Source organism: Gossypium arboreum, chromosome 2 (genome assembly GCF_025698485.1).
Source record: "Gossypium arboreum isolate Shixiya-1 chromosome 2, ASM2569848v2, whole genome shotgun sequence".
In the NCBI taxonomy this organism is placed as follows: Eukaryota; Viridiplantae; Streptophyta; class Magnoliopsida; order Malvales; family Malvaceae; genus Gossypium; species Gossypium arboreum.
This window is the reverse complement of record NC_069071.1, coordinates 46,928,418-46,951,365: the sequence shown is the minus strand read 5'-3', so window position 1 is coordinate 46,951,365 and position 22,948 is coordinate 46,928,418. Positions and strand designations below refer to the sequence as shown.

At 32.4% G+C, this 22,948-nt stretch overlaps 1 protein-coding gene across 1 annotated transcript; it reads right to left on the bottom strand.

The window, feature by feature from the left end:
• Window positions 1-12,362: 12,362 nt before the first annotated feature.
• Window positions 12,363-17,719, bottom strand: LOC108466671 (phosphatidylinositol 4-phosphate 5-kinase 4-like). Its single transcript, XM_017767048.2, has 9 exons — window positions 17,439-17,719; window positions 16,057-17,334; window positions 14,669-14,836; window positions 14,261-14,426; window positions 14,052-14,168; window positions 13,672-13,865; window positions 13,311-13,441; window positions 13,137-13,197; window positions 12,363-12,814 (listed from the first exon to the last, which is right to left on the bottom strand). The coding sequence occupies exons 2-9, from the start codon at window positions 17,235-17,237 to the stop codon at window positions 12,526-12,528; spliced, it is 2,307 nt and encodes a 768-aa protein (XP_017622537.1). The 5' UTR covers window positions 17,238-17,334; window positions 17,439-17,719; the 3' UTR covers window positions 12,363-12,525.
• Window positions 17,720-22,948: the final 5,229 nt, after the last annotated feature.

Below are 22,948 nucleotides of genomic sequence, written 5' to 3'. Positions count from 1 at the left end.
ATTTAGCTCGGAGGAGCTTGCCACTATTTAGCTTGTATGAGCTTACCATTATTCAACTTATATGAGCTTACCGTTATTCAGCTCAAAGGAGCTTATCGTTTACAGCTCATATGAGCATACATGTACATGAATTGATGGATGATAGTTCAGTACACCTCGTGTGTACTACCCGCGTAGCCAACTATATTCTAAATGGTTCAATGGACATTTTTCTATTACGAGATTACATGAGTTCGATACAAACTACCATAGGTATTTACATGAGATATATGAAAATGATTTGTACATGATATATAGATACATGATTTGGAAATTATACGTACATGGAAATTTGATTATTGTTGAACTCATACATGTTTCTGGATTTTTATATGAATTATATGGCAAACATGGTTGATGATTATGTGTTAGGCTCTTGGCCAAACTGAGTTGAGATATGCTTTAGTTTACTTATCTTAAATGTGATTAAAATGGTAAGTTAAATTCTCTATTATACGAACTTACTAAGCTTAAAAGCTTACTCTATGTTATTTTCCATGTTTTATAGTAATTCAGAAGCTTGTTCGAGTTGGAAGCTTGTCGGAGCTATATCACACTATCCATCGGCTCTTTTGGTACTTTTAGTTATTTAATTTTGGTTATAATGGCATGTGTAGGTTAATTTGGCCAATGTTGGCATATAAGTGTTTTGTTGAGATTAGCCACTTATATGGCTTGTGTTTGATATATTTTGATGTGTATATATATGTGGCCTTATCATATTTGATGTGTGTTTGATATGGTAGAATGATGGAAAGTAAAATGTGGTTTGAATATGCATATAAGATATGTTATATACCTTAGAGTGATTTAGTGCTTTGTTATGGAAAACTTTTAGGTATATTGATGTTACTTAGAATGATAAATTTGGTACCATTTGGAAATATTGGTATGTTTTGGTAAGTAAGTTAAGTGACATGAAATGGTGCAAAATGGTTTACCTTGTGAATTGGTATTTTGGGTACCAAATGGGTGAGCTTGATAAGTGACCTACATGATAGGTTTTGGTACAATTATGCATATATGTATTTGGTTAGCTAGGTAAATCTGGATACATGATTGACATGTTTACATATTATCATTTAAGGTCATACTGGTTGTGTGTGATGATTTTACATGTTTAAGGCTTGATTTTGGCTTGTTTTGGGTGCCTAATTATGACTTGTATATATGCAAAATGTTGAGTGTAGGTGGATGCCAAATTGGATAAGAAATGTGGCTTGTAAAATGGTCTAGTTTTGTCCACACAAGCAGAGACACGAGTGTGTGTCTCAATCGTATGTCCTCTGTATATTTTAAAGAGCGCAAGTCAGTATGCTCACACGGCCTAGCACACGGGCATGTGGCTTGGCCGTGTGGCACAAGTCAGTGAGTTACACGGGCACAAGTCAGGGACAAGGCTATCTGTCCCTATTTCGAATGCCCACACGGCTTAAGACAAGGACATGTGTCTTGGCCGTGTGACCCCTGCAGTTTTGAAAATTTTATAAGTTTCCAAATAATTCTCTAAATTTTCGATTTTGTCCCAATTTATTTCTAATGTGTATTTTGGGCCTCAAGGGCTCCTATTAGGGGCAATATGCATGATTATGATTGTTTTATGACATGAATGTTATATGTTATAAATGTTTGAATTTTCTATTTGTTTAAATTGTAAACTTCGGTAATACTCCGTAACTCTATTTCAACGATGAATTCGAGTGAGGGGTGTTACAGGTGAAATCGTAGATTAAAGGCAATCAAAGTGATGGAAAAAAGTGAAAGGTGGTGGCACAAGTGGAAGAGGAGAGAAAAAGAGGAGATGAGAGGAAAATGAAAGAAAAAGCAAAATAATTGTTTTCTTTGGTTACTAGGGACAATAAGGGTAAGTCAAAACAAAAGGAAAATGGAAAAGAGTGAAACAAGGAAAAGAAAAGGAATGAGGGTGAACATAAGGAGTGAAAAGGGGATTAAAGAAGTAAGGATGGGGGAGAAAAGGGACGAAAGAATCTCATAAATAAGGCAAGAGTTTTGGGTGGCAGAGGGAGTTGACCAAGGGGTTGTCGAAATTAAAAATAAAATACAAGAGTGGGGACTTAATTGGGGTCACTAAGGTAGCTTCACTTGTTTTTAACCACTAAGCTAGCACTCGAACTTGTTCATAAACTAACAATAACTGAATAAAAATGGGGCGTGACACTTTGGAGTCTTCTAATGTATGTAAATATATTGAACTCAGGTTCTGTTATGTTCCACTTCATCAGTTCTGCGGGACCTAACGCAATGTGGGGTATCTGTGGGACAGTCTGCCATTTAGGTGTCCGCATAAAATTAAAAATGAGATGTTCACCTAACTTTCCATAACAATTGGGTCCACAATTTAGCCATTTGCAAATCCATTTGGTAGTTGGACAACCCGTAGGATCTGTCTGCCACATTTTAATTCGTGGTACGATTTTCTATGAATGTATGAATTAGGTGTATGTTATGTAAGTCTCGTATGGTAACATCTTGTAGCTCAAGTCTGGCGACCAGACCAGGCAAGGGAGTTGTAACACACCTTACCTATATTCGACGCCGGAATAAGGTACGAGGTATTACCAGATTTAATCATACACAACACATAAAACTGAGCTACAAAATTCCATTCATATCAAAATCAGTCAAACACATGCATAATGTCCCTTACACGGGCCTTCGAGGCCCCAAACATGCATTGAAGGTAGTTACGGACTAAACCGAGGAACTTTAGAAAGTTTTGGGAAAACATAAAAAAATTTCAATGAAATAGGGTCACACGCCCGTGTGCCCTTGACACGCCCATGTCCTCAGGTTGTGTAACTATCTGTTTATGACGTAAGAAAAATAAATTGAACCACACGACCAAGCCACACGCCCGTGTGTCAGGCCGTGTGATGAATTAAATTCTCACAAAAATGCTACAGACTTCACACATGCCCATGTCTCCAGGCCGTGTCCTCCACACGGTTCTGTCTCTACCTGTGTGAACAATACTTAGGCTATTTTCTAAGCCATTTGTTACCCTTAATCCCAACCATACTTATACACACCAAAGGCACATAGCATAGAATCAATTTAATGATTAAACATCCTCATTTAAGGCATAATTATAGCATTTACATGCCATCATCTATGTGCTGCACATACTCATATTATACCACATCTAAACACACCAATTCACATTCATTTAGCCTTGTCATTCTGATGACTACTTTTACCTTTATACTATGATTATCAACTTACCAAATAATCTCAACTTAATCATCAAGCATTCTTATTCAAGGCATTATTATCTTATTACGATATCACACATTAATTCCATGGCTATGACCACTTCGATTGGTCATAATGCATTCATCAAGCACATATGTATATATGTCATGACACTAACCATTCATAGCAAATAAGCATGACTACTTCAACACATCACAAAGTATTAGAACATAGCATGGATAGATAGGCTTACAAACCATAATCAATATGTGCCACATCTCATGGCAATATACAATAAATCGATATAGGCCAATACATTTGGCTAAATCATAAGAACTCATATCATAATAACTAAGTCCCTATACATGCCACTCACTAAAAAAAACTTAAGGTTTATCAATACCCCAAAGGTGATAGCTTGATAGTGTGATGCTGCCTCTGACAATCTCTAACCCCGAGTCAACCTGACAACATTCGAATGCAAAAACGGCTCTTTATTCTGATTTAGTCCATAACCTCATTCTTTCCCGATCTAAGCCCGAATTCGTGTTGCTTGATTATTGAGCTTGAAAGCTTGAAAACCCAAGCCATGGTTTCTTCTTGGTTCAGATAGCCATGGGAAAGAAAAGATGGACAATTTTGGCATTTATTTTGTCTTTTAGTCCATTTAATTACTAAATTATCAAAATACCCTTAATGCCTTTCTTTGAAATTTCACCTATCCAAGCCTATTTTTGTCTAAAATTTTAGAACTCGGTCAAATTACGATTTAAGAACCTCTAATTAATGATCAACATCAATTTCATGCTAAAAGCTTTTAGAACTCATATTTTGCATCTTTTGCAATCTAGTCCCTAATGTCAAATTGGACACTTTATCCATAAACTTTCTTCATGAAATTTTTACACAAGCATACCAACATATCATAGATCATCAAACAATCATAAAATAATTATTTCTATTTTAGATTTGTGGTCTCAAAACCACTGTTCCGACTAGGCCCTAATTCGGGATGTTACAACTCTTCCCTTTTTAGGAATTTTGGTCTCCGAAAATCTTACCAGAAAATGGTTTGGCTTTCACATAGACTCCTTTGTCTCACAATCATCGTTAAGGGACTTTCACTCAGCTTGTGACTTTAGTACTTAGCTCTTTAATTTCTCATACTAGAGTCATGAGCAATTCTTCGCTATACAACACATTAACTGAATCTTGATCTCTATCGGAGAATTCATGTACTCAAGGGTCGAATCCATACCGTTATAGCACATATAAACATAACATACTTGAATCTTTTTTATTTTAAATGGAAAAGCTAGCCAGTTCATCATGACCTTCTACTCTCTATCATTTCATACAGCCCGATAATTTGCTAATTCAACTTTCAGTTGCCTTTAAATTTTAAAGCCTCCTTTAGTTACTCCCAAGAAGTCACTATATAAAACCCGAACCTCAATCTGATTAATGGAGACAAGCATTTCAAGAAATCTAACAACCTTAGAGACACACAATTCTATTAATATGTTAGGTAAGTATTCAGCACATACCCAAAATGATTTACAGATTTCGCCAAACATTTAACAACAAGCCACATAACATCTTTCTCTTCCAAAGACGGGAATAATCCTGATATGAAATCCATAGTAATCTCAACCTCATTTTCATTCAAATATCACTTGGCAAAAATAGTTTTGATGACACTTGATGTTCGACTTTAACCCTAATAACATTTCAAGTGTTCATACACAAAGATCAAAAATGTCAAGTTCTAAACTCAATCACTAATACACTATTCTTGTGAGCTTTCTTGCAGAATTTTTGTATAAGTTATGGATTTTCTATCCAAGCACTTATAACTGCATTTTGTTCTTCTTGAAGATCATACAATAATTAAATCATCATCTTTTAATAATTTCAAGTCAGCTACACTATCTAAACTCAGATCTTTCTATGACATCGAATACTTTAAGCTATCACATTGCTTTATAGTCTTATAGCACGTCACAATCCATTCAACAACACATCACTGGAAATCAAGAAATTTTTACCCAATATAGACTAGATCGGTTCAAACGCTTCTGTTATTAATGTTCTCGTCTGTTCAAAGCTTTACTAACATGCACTAGACCATTCAAATTTCACAAGGCAAAAATTTTATCAATCATAGCAACTTTAAATCATATCAAAATCTTCTAGGAAATACACACTTTTCTTTCAGACTATCTATCTTTTACCCATAAAGAATGAAATCTCATTCTCAGACCTGGAATAGAATCGAACATAAATGTCTCATTTAATATTTCAAACAAATAATCCATACAAATTGGATCACCGAATCAGTCTTAATTATAAATTAATGACATTTCAAGAAATTCTCTTTTCTAGTTGATAGAACCATTCAACATGCAATCTTTTAAAATTCGTTTATCATGCTAATCAAAGAACTTTACCATTGCTTCAGCTCAAAATAATAAGAATATCCCAATTGAAGACATTAACCTTTAATTAACTTACTTGGGAAAAGAAATCCACCATACAAATTGAAACTCGCAATTTCACCATTTATGCTTTTGCCGACGTGAAGTCCTTACACAAAAATTATAGAAATTCGAATACTAGAATTATCATGTTCTACGATCAAACCAGAAGCATAATCATGTTTGACATAGTCATCATAAGTTGAAGAACACACTTTATATATAAGTCATGCTTGATAAATTACGAAATAAAGCTAACAAGAAAACCAAGATAGAGGAATCCAAAATAGAGAAATCCAAGATACTATATCATATTGAAAAACCAAGAACAAGGCTCATAAGAAGATATGAAAGATCTCGATAATTCCTCAGAGAAGAGAAGTCCAGAAGAAAACATCATTCAAACCACTGGAATTAAGTGCAACAAGGATAATGTACCTTCCCATATATATCAGAGAGAACAACAATTAGAACAAACAGAATCATAGCATCATGTGCATTTTCTCATAAAATCCCAACAGGCGGAATGTAACAGAATACCAAAGAGAAATAGAGCAATACAGATTATAAACCAGTTACACTGACAATGCCTTCGTCTAACATTATGATTAGAAAACATTCCCATACAAATAATAATTTATCAGAAAAAAGATAGCCATAATAACACTTTTGAGAACAAATGAACTCATAGAATACCTCAAGAGAGACAATCATAATCTGTTTAATGTAATCTATCACATTCTGATATCTTACCTTTCAAACATTATTCCTTCGATTATTTCTATCATCACCAGCCTCGCATTATTCGTTTCACGAAAGAAAATTAGTTCTGAAGAAATTTCAATTAATACATTCTCTCGATATCATGCCTAAATAAGTAGATTTACCAAAGCTAATCTGTTATCTAACTGTGATATTTCGTAAACCGAATAATCTTTAGATCAACCTGATACCTTTTTAACTCTATCTTTTCTTACTAACCCATTCTCAATCTCTAATTATATTTATAATTATTCTACAACTGAACTCTTTGGTTTCACGTTTGGGAACTTATTCAGCATAACTCTCGTGGAATTTCGTTATAAAAACACCACTTTGGTAAGGGGGTAAGGTCGTAAGGGCTTAACGTGTCTCTCATACACATACATATGACACGACTTTCATCATCATAATCATATCATCCACTTCGGGCAAACTACCATTCATATTTGTTTTACACAAACTTTCCAGTTATCTCCTTTAAACAAGTGCACTTATGCATACATTCTATGAATTCCAAATAACTTTACTTATCATATTCAATCCTCAAACAAGTCAGGAACATAACATCATATGAGGGCCAACAAACATGGATAAGTATATCACAATCTAAACTTTCATCTTGCACATCATCATATACATATCATTTCAATCATATAAATCCAAGCAATTTAACACATTTACTCAAGCTATACGGGCTCGCCAATCATAATTATTCAAACAAGTAAACATAAACATTCGTTCTATCAATATTTTTGGTGAGTTACCTAAACACATGCATTCATTTGAGCAAATCAGTCATATACATCATAGAATTATTGATTAAACATAGGTAAGGCCATTAAAATATAATTCTTTATCTCATTTCAAGGATTCATTGCAATCCATCAAAATTTAATGTCCAATCGGAACAATGACATTTTATTCATAACATGATATTATGGACCTTATTCATACCTTTTCGAGTTTCAACTCATCATAACTGCACTTTACTCGGATACTTTAGTATCACTATCAACATGGTTGGGCGTAGCTTGGTTGAAGAGCACCTTTGTCCATACAAGATAGTTCTCATTCACGTCAGGAGACATCACACTATCACGAGTAGTAATATGGCATGTATAGCTAGACTCACATATGATATGTTAGTTTGAAAATCGACTAAACCATGACTCTGATACCACTAAATGTAACACCCCTTACCCGTATTCGACGCCTAAACAAGGTATGAGGCATTACTGGACTTAATCATACACAACACGTAAAATCAGGCTACAAAATTCCATTCATATCAAAATCATTCAAACACATGCATAATGTCCCTTACATGGGCCTTCAAGGCCCTAAACATGCATTAAAAGTAGTTACGGACTAAACCAAGAACTTTAAAAAGTCTTGGGAAAACTTAGAAAATTTTCCATAGAATAGGGTCACATGCCCATGTGCCCTCAAGACACCCATATCCTCAAACCGTATAACTCTCTGTTTATGACATAAGCAAAACAAATTGAACCACACGGCCAAGTCACACGCCCGTGTGCCAGGCCATGTGATGAATTAAATTCTCGCAAAAATGCTACAGACTTCACATGCCCTGGACACATGCCTATGTCTCCAGGCCGTGTCCTCCACACGGCTAAGACACACGGTCATGTCTCTACCCGTGTGATCAATACTTAGGCTATTTTTCAAGCCTCTTGTTACCCTTAATCCCAACCATACTTATACACACCAAAGGCACATAACATAGCATCAATTTAAGGATTAAACATCCTCATTTAAGTCCACGTACTCCACATACTCATATTATACCACATCGAAACACACCAATTCATATTCATTTATCCTTGTCATTCTGATGACTACTTTTACCGTTATACTATGATTATCAACTTACCAAATAATCTCAACTTAATCTTCAAGCATTCTTATTCAAGGCATTATTATCTTATTACCATATCACACATTAGTTCCACGGCTATGACCACTTCGATTGGTTATAAGGCATTCATCAAGCACATATGTATATATGCCATGACACTAACCATTCATAGCAAATAAGCATGACTACTTCATCACATCACAAAGCATCAGAACAAAGCATGGATAGATAGGTTTACAAATCATAATCAATATGAGCCGCATCTCATGGCCATATGCAATAAATCGATATAGGCTGATACATTTGGCTAACTCATAAGAACTCATATCATAATAACTAAGTCCCTATATATGCCACTCACTCAAAGACACTTAAAGTTTATCAATACCGCAAAGGTGATAGCTTGATAGTGTGATGCTGCCTCCGATGATCTCCAACCCTGAGCCAACCTGACAACATCGAATGTAAAAATGGCTATTTATTCCGATTTAGTCCATAACATTGTTCTTTCCCGATCCAAGCCTGAATTTCATTTTACTTTATTATTGAGCTTGAAAGCTTGAAAACCCAAGCCATGGTGTCTTCTTGGTTCACACGGCCATGAGGAAGAAAAGATGGACAATTTTGGCATTTATTTTGTCTTTTAGTCCATTTAATTACCAAATTACCAAAATACCCTTAATGTCTTTCTTTGAAATTTCACCTATCCAAGCCCATTTTTGTCCAAAATTTTAAAAGTTGGTCAAATTACCATTTAAGGACTCTAATTAATGATCCAATCCAATTTCATGCTAAAAGCTTCTAGAACTCATATTTTGCATCTTTTGCAATCTAGGCTTTAATGTCAAATTGGACACTTTATCCCTAAAATTTCTTCATGAAATTTTTACACAAGCATACCAACATATCATAGATATCAAACAATTATAAAACAATTATTTCTATTTTAGATTTGTGGTTTCGAAGCCACTATTCCGACTAGGCCCTAATTCAGGATGTTACAGGTGTTACATGTTGCTTGTAGGCCAAGTACATGATTCTGATGCATGAATCTTGAATAAATAAACATGTGCTTGGGATTATGTATTAATAGGTGTTTGATATGTTGATAATGAATTTGCATTTGTGTTATTGCATATAATGTAATGAGTTTAGCATTTGGGTCATTTAGACCAAATAGGATAAAAGCTTGGTAGTATTGTAAGAAAATATGCAAATTTTGAGCAGACTGACCCCCATGGTCATGATTCTCCCCTATTGAGTTCGTGACATCAAGTCCCTGTCATCCAAGTCACAATATTCCCTTACTGAAGTTGTGAAATTAAACTCTCTACCTTCACTATTACAACATCGAGCTATTGCCCTCAATGTCACAACATTCATTCTTTGATGTCACAACAACACCCCTATATTAGTTATTTTTATATTTTAGTCCCTCATTTGTTACCAAAGTTTCATAAAAGCTTTCGTAAGCTTACTTATAACCTAGATTTGAACAATTAATATTAATAAAAGATATAAAAGCTTAATCATTTGCATGTTTATAAAAGCTTAATCATTTGCATGTTTTGCATTTTAAATATTGAAATAAAATTATAGTTACTCTGACAACAAATGTAACATCTCATATCTCAGATTTGGCGGTCAAGTTAGATGTGAGGTGTTACATTTTGTAAATTAAGTTATCATGTGTGATTTATATGTTTGAATGTTTATGTAGTGTTGATTTGGTTGATGAATGGACTAGATATAAGATGTATATGACTAGGTTGTTAGATGGCTTCGTTGATGAGTAAGTTAGCATGATGGTTGGATTTGTATATTGTTGTGGCTTGTTTATATCTAGCATTTTGAAAGTGTTTTGGTATGCAGTTTAGGTTTTCCAAACTTGGTTTTTATGCCCCATAGGTGTTAATTAATATAAGGCACATGTATGTGTCAAAAGAAGGTAATTACAAGGCTAACTTTCGAATGCAAAGACCAAATCTCTAATACCTTTTCTCTAGGTATCGATACCTAGCTTGCCAGAATGCAAATTTCTATAATAATAGGGCTAGGTACCAAAACCTAAAGCCACGAGTACTGATACTTAGGTCTTGGCAAGTTCTTTGCATTGTTTTGGTGCTTTTGAATCTTTGAGACCCATACTTGGTCCCAAAAACCTTTGGACACTTAGAAATTGATTATAATTATAATACTTTTTATAATTCTTCAAAAACATTTTAAAACTTAACCCATTTACTTGATTAATAAATGAAGATAGTCTGAGCTGCTTTGACAATGAGTGTGATGGCTCACATTCAAATCCAACGACCGAGTCGGTTGTGTGGTGGCACATTATCAAAGAGCCCTACTTGTACTGCAGCCACAGTGCTTGCCCCATGCCACTATATTGTTTTGAGCTGTTTTCAATTTTCGAGGTCCGTTTTGGATCTCGAACACCTTCAAACCACTTCAAAATAATTTTAAATTGTTTCTAAAGTCTTTTGATTTTCCTAAACTTGGATCCATGATTTTATAAAAATGTTTTTAAGTTTAAAATTTTAAATTATTTCAAAAAATTTTGTTTACTCATGCTTTGGTAGCGTCTCTAATCTGCACTAGTTGTTGGAACGAGTGAAAGGTGTTATAACAATCTTAATTTTGTGTATACTAATGAGGTTGCAATTAATTAAGTTAAACTTAAATCACATCTTGCACTATTTATTAATTGACGATTACACTCTAGACAAGACCTCAAAGACGTGAGAAATGTTTTCAAATTACATAACCAATTCTTGTGTCCATCTTTATCTTTATTTTAATTCTTTTTATATGTGTCTGATCAGCCTTTTAACTTTTTACTTAATACAATTTTTAGACAAAAAGTATTGAATAAGATCTACTTACCACTTAATATTGAAAATGTCAAATTGATTTTATTTTTAAAAGAATTTATATTTGAAATAGATGATCAATTTTTCATGAAAAGAGTGAAGTATTCAAATTATTATATTTAACTTTTTATCCAAAATTATAGAAAATAAAATAGTATATCAATAAAAATAAGTTTAAGAAATGCATAATTTATAAATAAAATTATTTTTATAAAATAATATAATTATATTCTATACTTAATTTTATTAATTTATCAAATAATTTTTAATATAAATTTAATATTTTTAAATTTTAGTAAAAACCAACACTTAAATTTTTATTTTTAATTTAATTTTTCATACAACAGCTAACAACAAATACGAAACTCAACGTTCACAATACTGTTGCAAATTAACATAATGCTAAAAGAGTATTAACAAATACTCGCCTAAAATTTTGAAAATATTTATCATTTCTTATTTTAAGAATTTTAATTGTCCACCATTCAATTATAAATTGCAATTTAAAGCATGAGTTGTTTATGCATCAAATGCATTAATTCTATACTATTAAACTAAATCTATGCTTTGAAAAAATTTAATTGGTGAATAAAGCAACTATAAGGATGAATTATGGTACTGCATTAGTCAATTCTTTCTTATTGCTCAACTTCCTTTGTTCAAAAAGTAAATCCAAACATGAAATTCACTTTATTAATTGTTAAAAGGATATAGGCTTAAATATATAATTGTTATTTAAATTATATCACTTTTTTCATTTAGGTACTAAATTTTTTTATAAAAATTATCTAAACTATAATTTTGTTTTATTTTACCCAAAATTATTATATCGTCCAATAAGAACGCAATATACGTTATGCTATTATCATATGCCGTACACCTTTTGAAATTGATAAATTAAATACTAATTTTATCAAAAAATTTAAATACTTAAATGAGAAAAAAAAATAATTTGGAGCCAATTTTATAATTAAGCCAAAAGTATATAGTATAACAGTTATAGATTTATATTTGTAAATTTAACCCTTTTCTTTTTCTACGATATACCCTACAAGTTCACGTAAAAACGTGGCATTGTCTTAATTGAATCCAATAAATAAACGAAGGCTGGAAAAATAATTCAAACACCAATAATGGGTGCTAAATTTAGTTACAATACACGTTGTTGATAACAATGGCTACAACAAAAATTGCGATAATTGGGGCTTCCCATAAATCATTAAATCTAGCTCCATCCCCACACTTAGGGAATATATTATGTTATCAAACATATAAATTTTCAAGTATCTTCACAAAAAACTTTAAATATAAAATCACGGAATCGTTTAGAATACTGCTTCGGATCCACAGCTGATATAGAAGTAGGGTCATATTGAATGGATTTATATGCATGTTCAAGCCTCTTGGTAATATCATAATCTTGAAGTATGTCAATTATGCCAAAAAACATTATGACTTCATAACACTCCCCTGTTTGTTCTCCTACAAGGTGAAATACCGATTTGGGTTTTCTTATAGTTCTTTCTACTTTTGCTGGCATGTTAGCACCCAACTTTATGGTACCCCACCTGCAAGTTCATTTGGTTCTTAATATACAAATGCAAATTAAATCTTCCTCTTTTCGAATGATACTAAGTACAAAGTAGAAAGTAGTTTCACTGAAATTCCCCTTTGTTGTTAAATATGTGATGCTTGGAATGATTTCTATTTGTTTTCATAGTAATGAATGATTAATATAATATCTTTATCTTTGGTAAAACTTTTGTTTACTATAATCATGTACTTGCTAATGGATAACTTTTTAAAACTAAATTAGCTATGAAGAACTATGGCATGATTCAGACAAGAAAACTGGAATATAAAAGAGAGAGAGAGAGAGAGATTATTTACCTTTTAGGGTCTAGAAAATGTTCCTCCATATCTGGTGGAGTTGATTCATTCTCAAAATTTCCTACAATAGAGAAATGAAACATATAAATCAAAAGAAAAAGTTATGACTGGAGAAGTATGCACTTAATTAACCTAAAATAAAAAAAAAAAGAGTATTATAAAATAAAAAATAACCAGATGAACTTCGCCTTCTGCAAGGAACGAATTCTCCATTAGCTGATATTTCCTTAAAATGAATGCCCACCAGAAGACTGTAGTCCATGGTCCTCTCCTGTTCAAGAAACTCACAATCCCTATCTATTTGCCTGTTAGTAAAAACATAAAAATATATAATGCAGTTGGTGAAGGAGGAACACTTCAAAGCAATACTGAATTAGTTTTCTATTCATGGATGATAGGAGTATGAAGTAAAATTAAAGAAAAAAATCATAACAATAATTAGGTGCTACATAATTACTCAATATGCTTCGTTACTTTAGCCTCGAGCTAGTGGAATAAATCAGTTAGAAAACAAAAAGAAGAAATTGTACTTTACCAGCAAAACTCTTCAAACCAAGCTTTTTCGAGTTTGAATATGAAATTCAAATCAAGGTCCTTAAGTATTGTAGTACTGTCGATCTCAGACTCAGACTTATCTGTTATGCGTCCTAGAGAAGATCCTTTTAAATCAAAGCGTCTATGAATTGTATACTCGGAACGTAAAAGGTTTCCCATAATAATGAATCGTACCTGGATTGTCAGTCCTATCAATTGCATCCTTTAAAAAATTGTTATAGTTTATTAAAAATGATTTCTTACAATAGTTACAACATCAATTTATGCAACTTTCTTTACTAAAATAAATTCATTAAAATGTTATTACTTATTTTTTCTTTGTCAATACATTTTAGCAAAATAAATTTTAATTGTACTAACCTTTCTTTGAATCGGCCCAGTTAATTTTACGCAGTGCAACCCATAATATTTAATGACCAAAGTGTTTTCAAAGGATCGAACATGATTATAATATGCAAAAAGCATCCTTATAAACACCTATAGAACAAAGCAAGTGTAGTTATTAACTTGGATTGGCAATAATCAACATTACTTTCAAACTATAATAGATGTGAAAGTACATAACTTACTTTCACTTCTGACTTCTTCATTGTTTTTATCATATATCGATCATCCTCTGTCAAGTAAAAAAAGCTCCCACTTTTACCGGGGGAAGATAGTTCTCTTAGTGCACCATTTCCACAGATAGATATCATGTAATCTGCAGGGTCCACCTTGAACAACTTCCTCAAAGCCCTTTATACATATGGTGATATGCAGTCATTTAGCACGCATGACCTTAAGGAATTTTAGATGAGAATCTGAAAATCTCCAACTACTATTGACATCAAGAAAGGTTCTCTAAAAAAGACAACTTTGATTTTGGTATTTATTGTAAAAGATCATAATTTATAATAATTTTGTTCACTTCTTTTTAAAAATTACTTGCCAAATATGCATGCATTAAAAAAATATCAATAATGTATATAATGCCTTACCTAAAAACTACCGGACAATAATCCTTCCATTTAAATTCACAAGATTGATGCGGTGGAGTGTACTTGCTGCCTTCTGTAGGAAATCTTGTCCAAATTTTCTCTTTAGGATCAAAAGCTGCGGCCTTCAGATCAAGAGACGTTGCTGGAGCAGGTCTTCCAACAGAATGCCTGTGTAATCTCTCCCGCAATGTTAATGTGACAAATTCGCATATGATTACTAGATGATCTAATTTTGATATAATTAGGAAAGAAAATATTGATAATAAAGTAATTTCATGTAAAACTAGTAGAAAAGAAGAATAAGGATGTTCATATTGGTTTATCAAGATTTATGTTAGAAATAGTAAACATTTTTTGCCAAAAACAAAAGGAATATTTACATATCTAGTACAAAAATAAATAGATAGATTATAGAGTATAAAATGTTTTTAAATCATTTGTTCTTTAGTCTAATTTTTATTATCTGTAATTCTCATTAAAGTAAAGGCATGACACAAATTTATGGAATATATGGTCAATCAAATCATTAGACTTCCAATCTCTGATCCAACTTTTTGAATCTATTGATTCAATAATATTAAATAAAATATGCATGTGAGCAAATCATATGATTTTTTTATGTAATAAAAAAAGTAGAGCAATACAAAAGCATCATTTAGTAAAATGATACTGTTCTAATATATGTGGCACCTATTGGATGTGAAATCTCTTTACTTAAGTCAAAACCTAAATGGACTAACATAGAATAACTAACAGCCCTAAATGCTTTAGCTAACTAAATTATATACACCGGATCATTTTTTAATTTTCATGTTTTCAAAATTTTCACTTTTAATAAGAAACAAGGTTTCCCAACAAGGGTGGGTAGAAGAGCCACGGGACTGGCCCTCCAAAATATGGAAAATTATCATTAATTTCTTCAATTGTTTTAAAATTTTATTTAAATCTCTTCAAAAAATTTGAAATTTTAATTAAACTTTAAAATTTTCAGAAATCCGCAATTTCTCAAAAATTTTAATTTATTTTTAAAAATTCTCATCAAATCCATTATTTTGAAAATTTTAAGGGTCAACTGTGCCAGAGTAATCTCAAACCCTCCATACTTTTGCAGAGCAATCTTTAGCATGATTAATTATTATTGTTTCATTCCATCATACTCAGGTAGAATTCATGTAAATAGTTATTTACAAGTATATGTACCATAAAAGTTGTTCTATAGTCTTCCAGAAGAACTTGAAAGACATACCGATTTACAAGTATATTTTGTTGCCTTGTTATGTACAATTTGATTAAAGTGGTTAGAAAATTATTTAAACATCTATAATATTGTTGGATATGATAAAAAGAACAAATTTAAAATAGAAAAATATAAATATAGAGAATGGCACCTGATTCCCAATTGTAGATTGAGCATAAGTTCATAGTTCTTGTGCCCTCTAGATATCGTTTCACCTGGTTTTTTTCCCAGTTTTGGCACTTTCAATGGTAATTCGAGGTTAAACTTCGGATTTGTATCATCATGTTGATGTTGAACTTGAACACATAATAACTCAGAATCCAAATCTCTCCTCACTTCCGTTAAATCAGTACTATCATCATCACTCTCCCACATATGCATTTTATCTGGCCTTTCTATGCCTACGCTTACCCTCCCATCAATCGACAACCTCCTTGGATTATCATCAGTCTTTGCTGAATACCATGCCAATACTTTTTGGGATGGCATAATCGAAACATTTTCGCTTGGGCAAATCTTACAATCAGCCAACTCAATATAGACAGTTTGAGGATCCCATTCAAGATTTGCAGCCTGGGAGGACTCTGAAGGATAATATGTCCCATTTTGCTCATCCGGATCCTTACTCCAATTACCCACATAAAAGCTTCCATCTGGCCAATAATAAGTTCCATTTCCTTTTGGCATACCATCTTCCCACTGACCGTCATATTTATTCTCATTGCTCCACACAAAAGTACCGGTTCCACAAATCATACCATTCTTCCACTCTCCTATATAATGGTTTTCATTTTGCCATTGATATTTCCCAAGCCCTTCTTGCAAACCACGACGCCATTCCCCATCATACCAATCTCCATTCGGATAGAACCTTATGCCATGACCATGCTTAAAGTTCATCACCCATTGCCCCTTATATGTATCGCCGCTAGGTCCAGTATATATACCAATCCCATCAATATATCCACTTTTGAACTCCCCTTCATAAGTAGCACCTGATGGCCAACTAAACCTTCCTTTGCCCATAGTTTTGCCCCTATGCCACTCTCCTAAGTACATGCAACCATCAGTCCATAAATATTTCCCTTGTCCCTCGGGAAAATTATCATACCACTGCCCGGTATAATAATCCCCGTTTGGTAGAATTTTCTCTACTAAGTATGGCTCCCCGGATATATTATCACTTTTATCATTATTATTTTCAAGATCATCATCCGTTGCATTTGCCATAGTTATTGTCCCGAAAATGCTGTTTGCACGCTTTTTGGCAGCATGTGTTTTGCGCACGGTGGCCTCCCATGCCTTCAGAACACCACTTTGCTCTTTGTTCATTGTGTGCAACCGTTTGCAACCGTTACAGTCAACAAGATGCCTTTACACTGATAATTTGAGCCTTATTATGATTGTATGCAAGAAAATCATGACTACCCTGAAAGAAAATTGTCATACCAAAATGGCTTAATGACGCAGAGAACTAACTATAAAAAAAATGATGCAGAGAACAATGTAATAAGCAAATTGTATGAACCTTACAATGTTCTTCCTTCTTTCTTGTTTCAATGAAGGAATGAAAGAGTGATTGAACCAATGAATTATTTTCTTCTTAATCCCAACAGAATAATTTCCAAATTTTGTGTCAAAATCATTTTCTTTTGAAATTTTTATGGGATAAATTTTGTGGTTAGATTACTGAGAGTCACAAGTAGACCGTACAATCAGCGTAAATGTCTTTTTTAACAAATTATGTGATGATGTGGCAATAGATCTTTGCATTACGATGTTTATAACAGGACTACATGTTAAAATCCACGAAATACTCCTGGAAATTGACAACATCTTGACTCTGTATTTTGGTATCTTGCCTAAAAAAAGTCAGAACGGGAACCATAATTCTCTCCTTTATGATTCAAACGGTGACTTGTTCGTTCCCTACAACCTCTAGAAACCCTGACATCTGGAGGGACAAACGACACAAAGATGCAAATTTTTATTTTTTTTTTCTATTTTTGGTGTTACCTTACGTTCATGCAAATCATAGTATAAATCTTGAGTTTCTCACTGAGGTCAACAGTCTAACTTTTTAATTTATTGACATATGAAATTTAATCTTTTAACAAAAAATAATTTTAAATATTGATAAATCAAATATTGAAGATAGAATTTTAAAACCAAACATTTAATCAAAGTTAAATTCTGAGAAAAAAAGTAAATATTAATTTTATGTTATAAAATAAAAGACACAAAGAGAATGGGAGAGCAAAAGAGAGAGTGTATTTTATTGATCAAATACAATATTTACAAAGCTTCTCCAAAATCTCTATTTATAGGCATAAGAAGTATAAATAAAGTAGAGATCTACTTCTAATGACCATTAGAATTTAAAGTATATCAAAACTTATCTTAATATTGATGGACATCCACTTAATAAGATATTCATAATACTCCCCCTTGGATGTCCATTAGTAGATAATGTGTCCCGTTAAAACTTATTAAGATAAAAGCCCTGTGGGGAAAAAAATTCCTAATGAAGGAAAAAGAGTACACATATCTATAATACACATAAGATGATGCCTCATTAAAAACCTTACAAAAAAAAATCAATGGGAAAAAACCTCAGTTAAGGGAAAAAGAGTACAGTGCGCATTTACTCTCCCTCATAAAAATATCACATAATATCTCATATTCTATGTATTCAATCTTGAATACTAGCTTTTCAAATGACCATTTGAACATATTTGCTAAGCATTTATATCAACATTCTTTTGAAAGTCATGAGTGAGGGAAAATTTTGACGGAAATATATTTTGATCTCTTTAAGAGTTTCAATAATAATCATAACAAACATTAATCATGATCCCTCTATAAAAATACAAATAGGATTTTTGGATCATTTTATAATCTTCTTTCAACTATGTAACACCCTTAACCCGAATCCGCCACTAGAACAGGGTTACAAAGCATTACCATAATTTACAAATCAAATAAAAATATTCCACATCATACAGTATTCATATCAGAAATTAATTATAGAGTCCCTTATATGGACCCTCGAGGTCCAAAACATGCATTTGAAATGAGTCGGGACTAAACCTAGTTCATAGAGAATTTTTCGTGAAATCTCAAATTTTTTCCTAGGTGCAGGGGACATACGCCTGTGTGGTCAAGCCGTGTGGTTCACACAGCCAGGGACACGCCTGTGTCTCAAGCCGTATAACTCACTGACCTGGATCACAGTCAGGTCACACATTCGCGTGCTAAACCGTGTATAGGTGCAAGGGTCACATGGCCAAGCCACACACTCGTGTACTAGGCCGTGTGATCAATTCTGAGCATTCTGTTTTGACATTTTAAAGATGTAGGGGACACACGCCTAAGTACTAGGCCGTGTGTCACATATGGTTGAGACACACGCTAGTGTCTCTACCCGTGTGGACAAAAATAGGCTATTTTCCAAGCCATATTTCTCACCAAATTTGTCTTCCTCTTACACCAATATTTAAACATATTCACAAGCCATTTTAAAACAATTAATTCAAGTCAAAACCAAGTCTCATGAATGACATACCATCACATACAACTAATGTGCTCTTAAACACCTCAAATGACACTTTACCATCATGTAATTAAATAGACAAACTTACTTAACTTATTGAATTAACCTATATGCATATTTTACCAAAAATGTTAGAATTAATTTTCAATGTGCCAACATGATTTCTATCAATCAATCATTTAAGCACACACCAAACATGTTTTTGCCTCATTTGTACATATCAAAACATGTTCATCACAAGCTATTCCAATGGCTAGTTATAACCCAAACATTTACATGCCAACATTGGCTAATTAACCTATACATGTCATTGTAACCATAATTAATTTACCATATATACTAAGGTAGGTCAATGGATAGTGTGAGTGATCTCCACCGATGCTTCCAATCCAACAAGCTTTCAAATTGCTATAGAACAAGGGAAAATAAAATAGAGTAAGCACGAAATGCTTAGTAAGTTCGTATAACATGGTAAATAACTTATTGTATATTTATGTTCAAAATAAACATGCAAGGCACTATCGACCAATTTTATCACAAGCCCTAAACAAATATCCTCATCATGTTAGCCAAGTAATCACATATAATAGTCCTTAATCATAGATGAACAAAGTCATCAAGCATGATCTACATTCATGTAACAACCATTTCTTGCATCATTATATCAGGAAATGTCATTTCCATGTACTTCATGTACATAAGGGTAATAATTCGTTTCTAAGTCATACTATTTTGAATAAACATCAAGAAACATGTATGGGCTCAATAATAATCAAATTCTCATATACATGTACTTTCCACTTCATGAATTCAAATAACATATACAAATCATACCTATGTATTTCAAGTACATTTTCATAATATTTTGTCTCAAGTTTAGATTATTTCATGTCAGGATTTTGCTCATTAAATCAATTAAAATATCAATGGAAACCCGGGAAAATACACTCGAAGTGTACAAATCTATAATCTTAGATGAACATATTCATCAAATAAGTTCCATGTTCATATATCACCATCTCATACTTCCATATATCATGTATCATCATTTTCATGTATTTTAGGCATATACATGTAATAATTCATTTCGTGTTCATACTTTCTCATGTCAGGATTTTGCCTGTTGAATTTATTTGAAATATTGATGGATACACATGTAGTACACTCGAAGTGTTCAAATCAGAAATCATCAATTCATATTCAAGGGTACCCATAAAGGCACATAATTAGGAATCATACTCTTTAGTTATATAACAGGATGCTCATGTGAGCCATGTAACAAGATGCTTATCTGGGCTATTTCAGGAAACTCATAAGAGTTTAAAACAGGAAGCTCATTGAACTTAATAGGTAACTCCGAATTGCTAATATCAGGGAGCTACGGATAACATAACAGGGAGTTCAAGTGAGCCATGTCAAGAAGCTCATTATAGTACTTTGACAACTTTACAAACTACTTCCCGAGATAGCTAAATTAAGCTATTACGATGTCGGAAACATGAAAATTACTAAAAACGGGACTTGAATAATTACCCAATTAAGCCCAAATAGCTTGCTTGAGCTCACTTTTTCTTAGCTAGGGTTTCCATGTTTTATTTGGGAAAGATGGTGATAAATTGATGATATTTTCATTTTTTTTTTATCATTTATCATCTTTTAAAATTTCACTTTCCAATTTCATCCTTTTCTCTAATTAATTTTCCATGGATGAATCATCATCTTTAACAATTAAGCATTTTTAAAGGTCTATTTACCATTTAAATACCTCAAATTTTAAATTCCATAGCTATTTAATCCCTTTAGCTATTATAACTAAACTTTTACATTTTGTGCAATTTGGTCATTTATCAAATTAAACATATAATCGATAAAATTTTTTTATGAAATTTTCATACGACATTATTACCATATTGTAGATCATAAAATAATATTAAACTAAATTTCCTTTTCAGAATTGAATTTGTGGTCTCGAAATCACTATTCCAATTTGACCGAAAATGGGCTATTACAACTATTGACTACGTCAAATTTACCACATATGTTCAATTATTTCAATTCATATAAATGAACATTTTCCCCATAATTTCAATATGCTTCTAAAATTCTAAATCCTTCAAGGATTTTAATATAAACTTTACTAAATAGTGATTCATAAAAGGTTATAACAACAATCATTAGACGCATGTTAAATCTTTTATAGATTGTTAGTTTAATAATATATCTAAAGGTTATTTCATCCACCACAAAAGTAGATTATGTCTTTTCATAATAAATGTCAGGACTTAGTAAAAAATTCGTATTTTATTATGTTTTGCAAAACTACTTCATTTGCACCCTCACTGGCTTTATACATTTAGATATTTGGACACTGGTCCAAAAACTCCACAAATTTAATTGTACTTGAGTTACATTTTTCTATTTTAACCAATTTATTCCATATCTATATTTCTCAATAGATTTACTCAAGACCATCATTTTATTTCATTATTGCAACAATAATATTGCGTGCAAAACCATTGTCGACCACTTTTATTATCAGTTCAACATTTTCTTAAATTAACTTGACTTATCAATATATCTTATTTTCACTATTTTAATCTTTAGTTTTAGGTACCTAAATCTCTTTTAGAATTTTACTTATTAGTTATGTCGTGGGTTTCTTCTGGGGCACCCGCCTTTACTATATGACCATCTAGATTTATTATTTTCTTTTATGAGAATTTTCATATTTGGAACTTATAATGAGTTATTGTCACGTGTGAATATGATATGCAAATTGTGCAAGTATACACGTCGAATCAAGTAATAAAGTGATAAGTGAGGTCGTCTCCACATAAATCGGATTAGGTATAGAAATGGTCAAGTTATGATAATGATTAATGTTATGGCAAAATCGAGTTAAGTATGCAGCGATAAATTTAAATAATAAGGATAAGTGCAAAATGTATACTGACTAATATTGGAAAATGTAAAGGCAAATCAAGAATAAAAATGCAATGGCAATTACGAGAATAATCAAGTGGACAAATAAATAACTAAGAATGCTATGGCAAAGATGCTGCGACAATGAATTGAAAGTCTACGATGTTGACTTGGAAGGATGGGACTACTAAGAATCTACCCTTACTTTCAGTAATGCCTCAGCATAATTGTACTTAATCTACTACTCAAAAGATACATAGAGTGATATGCTTCTTTCGAGAGCAAGGTCTCAAGTTACCCGGTATATGTCTACAAGCCTTATCACGGTACCCTGCACTGTTTTGTCTTCATTCTATAGAAACGCTACTCTATGTATAGAGTCTGCTGTGAATATTCGGTCGAATAATCACTTGTATCATTCAATTTCGGTCCAATTAATCCAACTTTTTTAGAATTCAATTCGATTTATGAGCATGTTGCAGATTCATCTATGTCTAGAGAATATACACGTACATTTAGAAAATAAAAACAATTTAATGAAATAGTAGATTAAATAAAATATATGCTT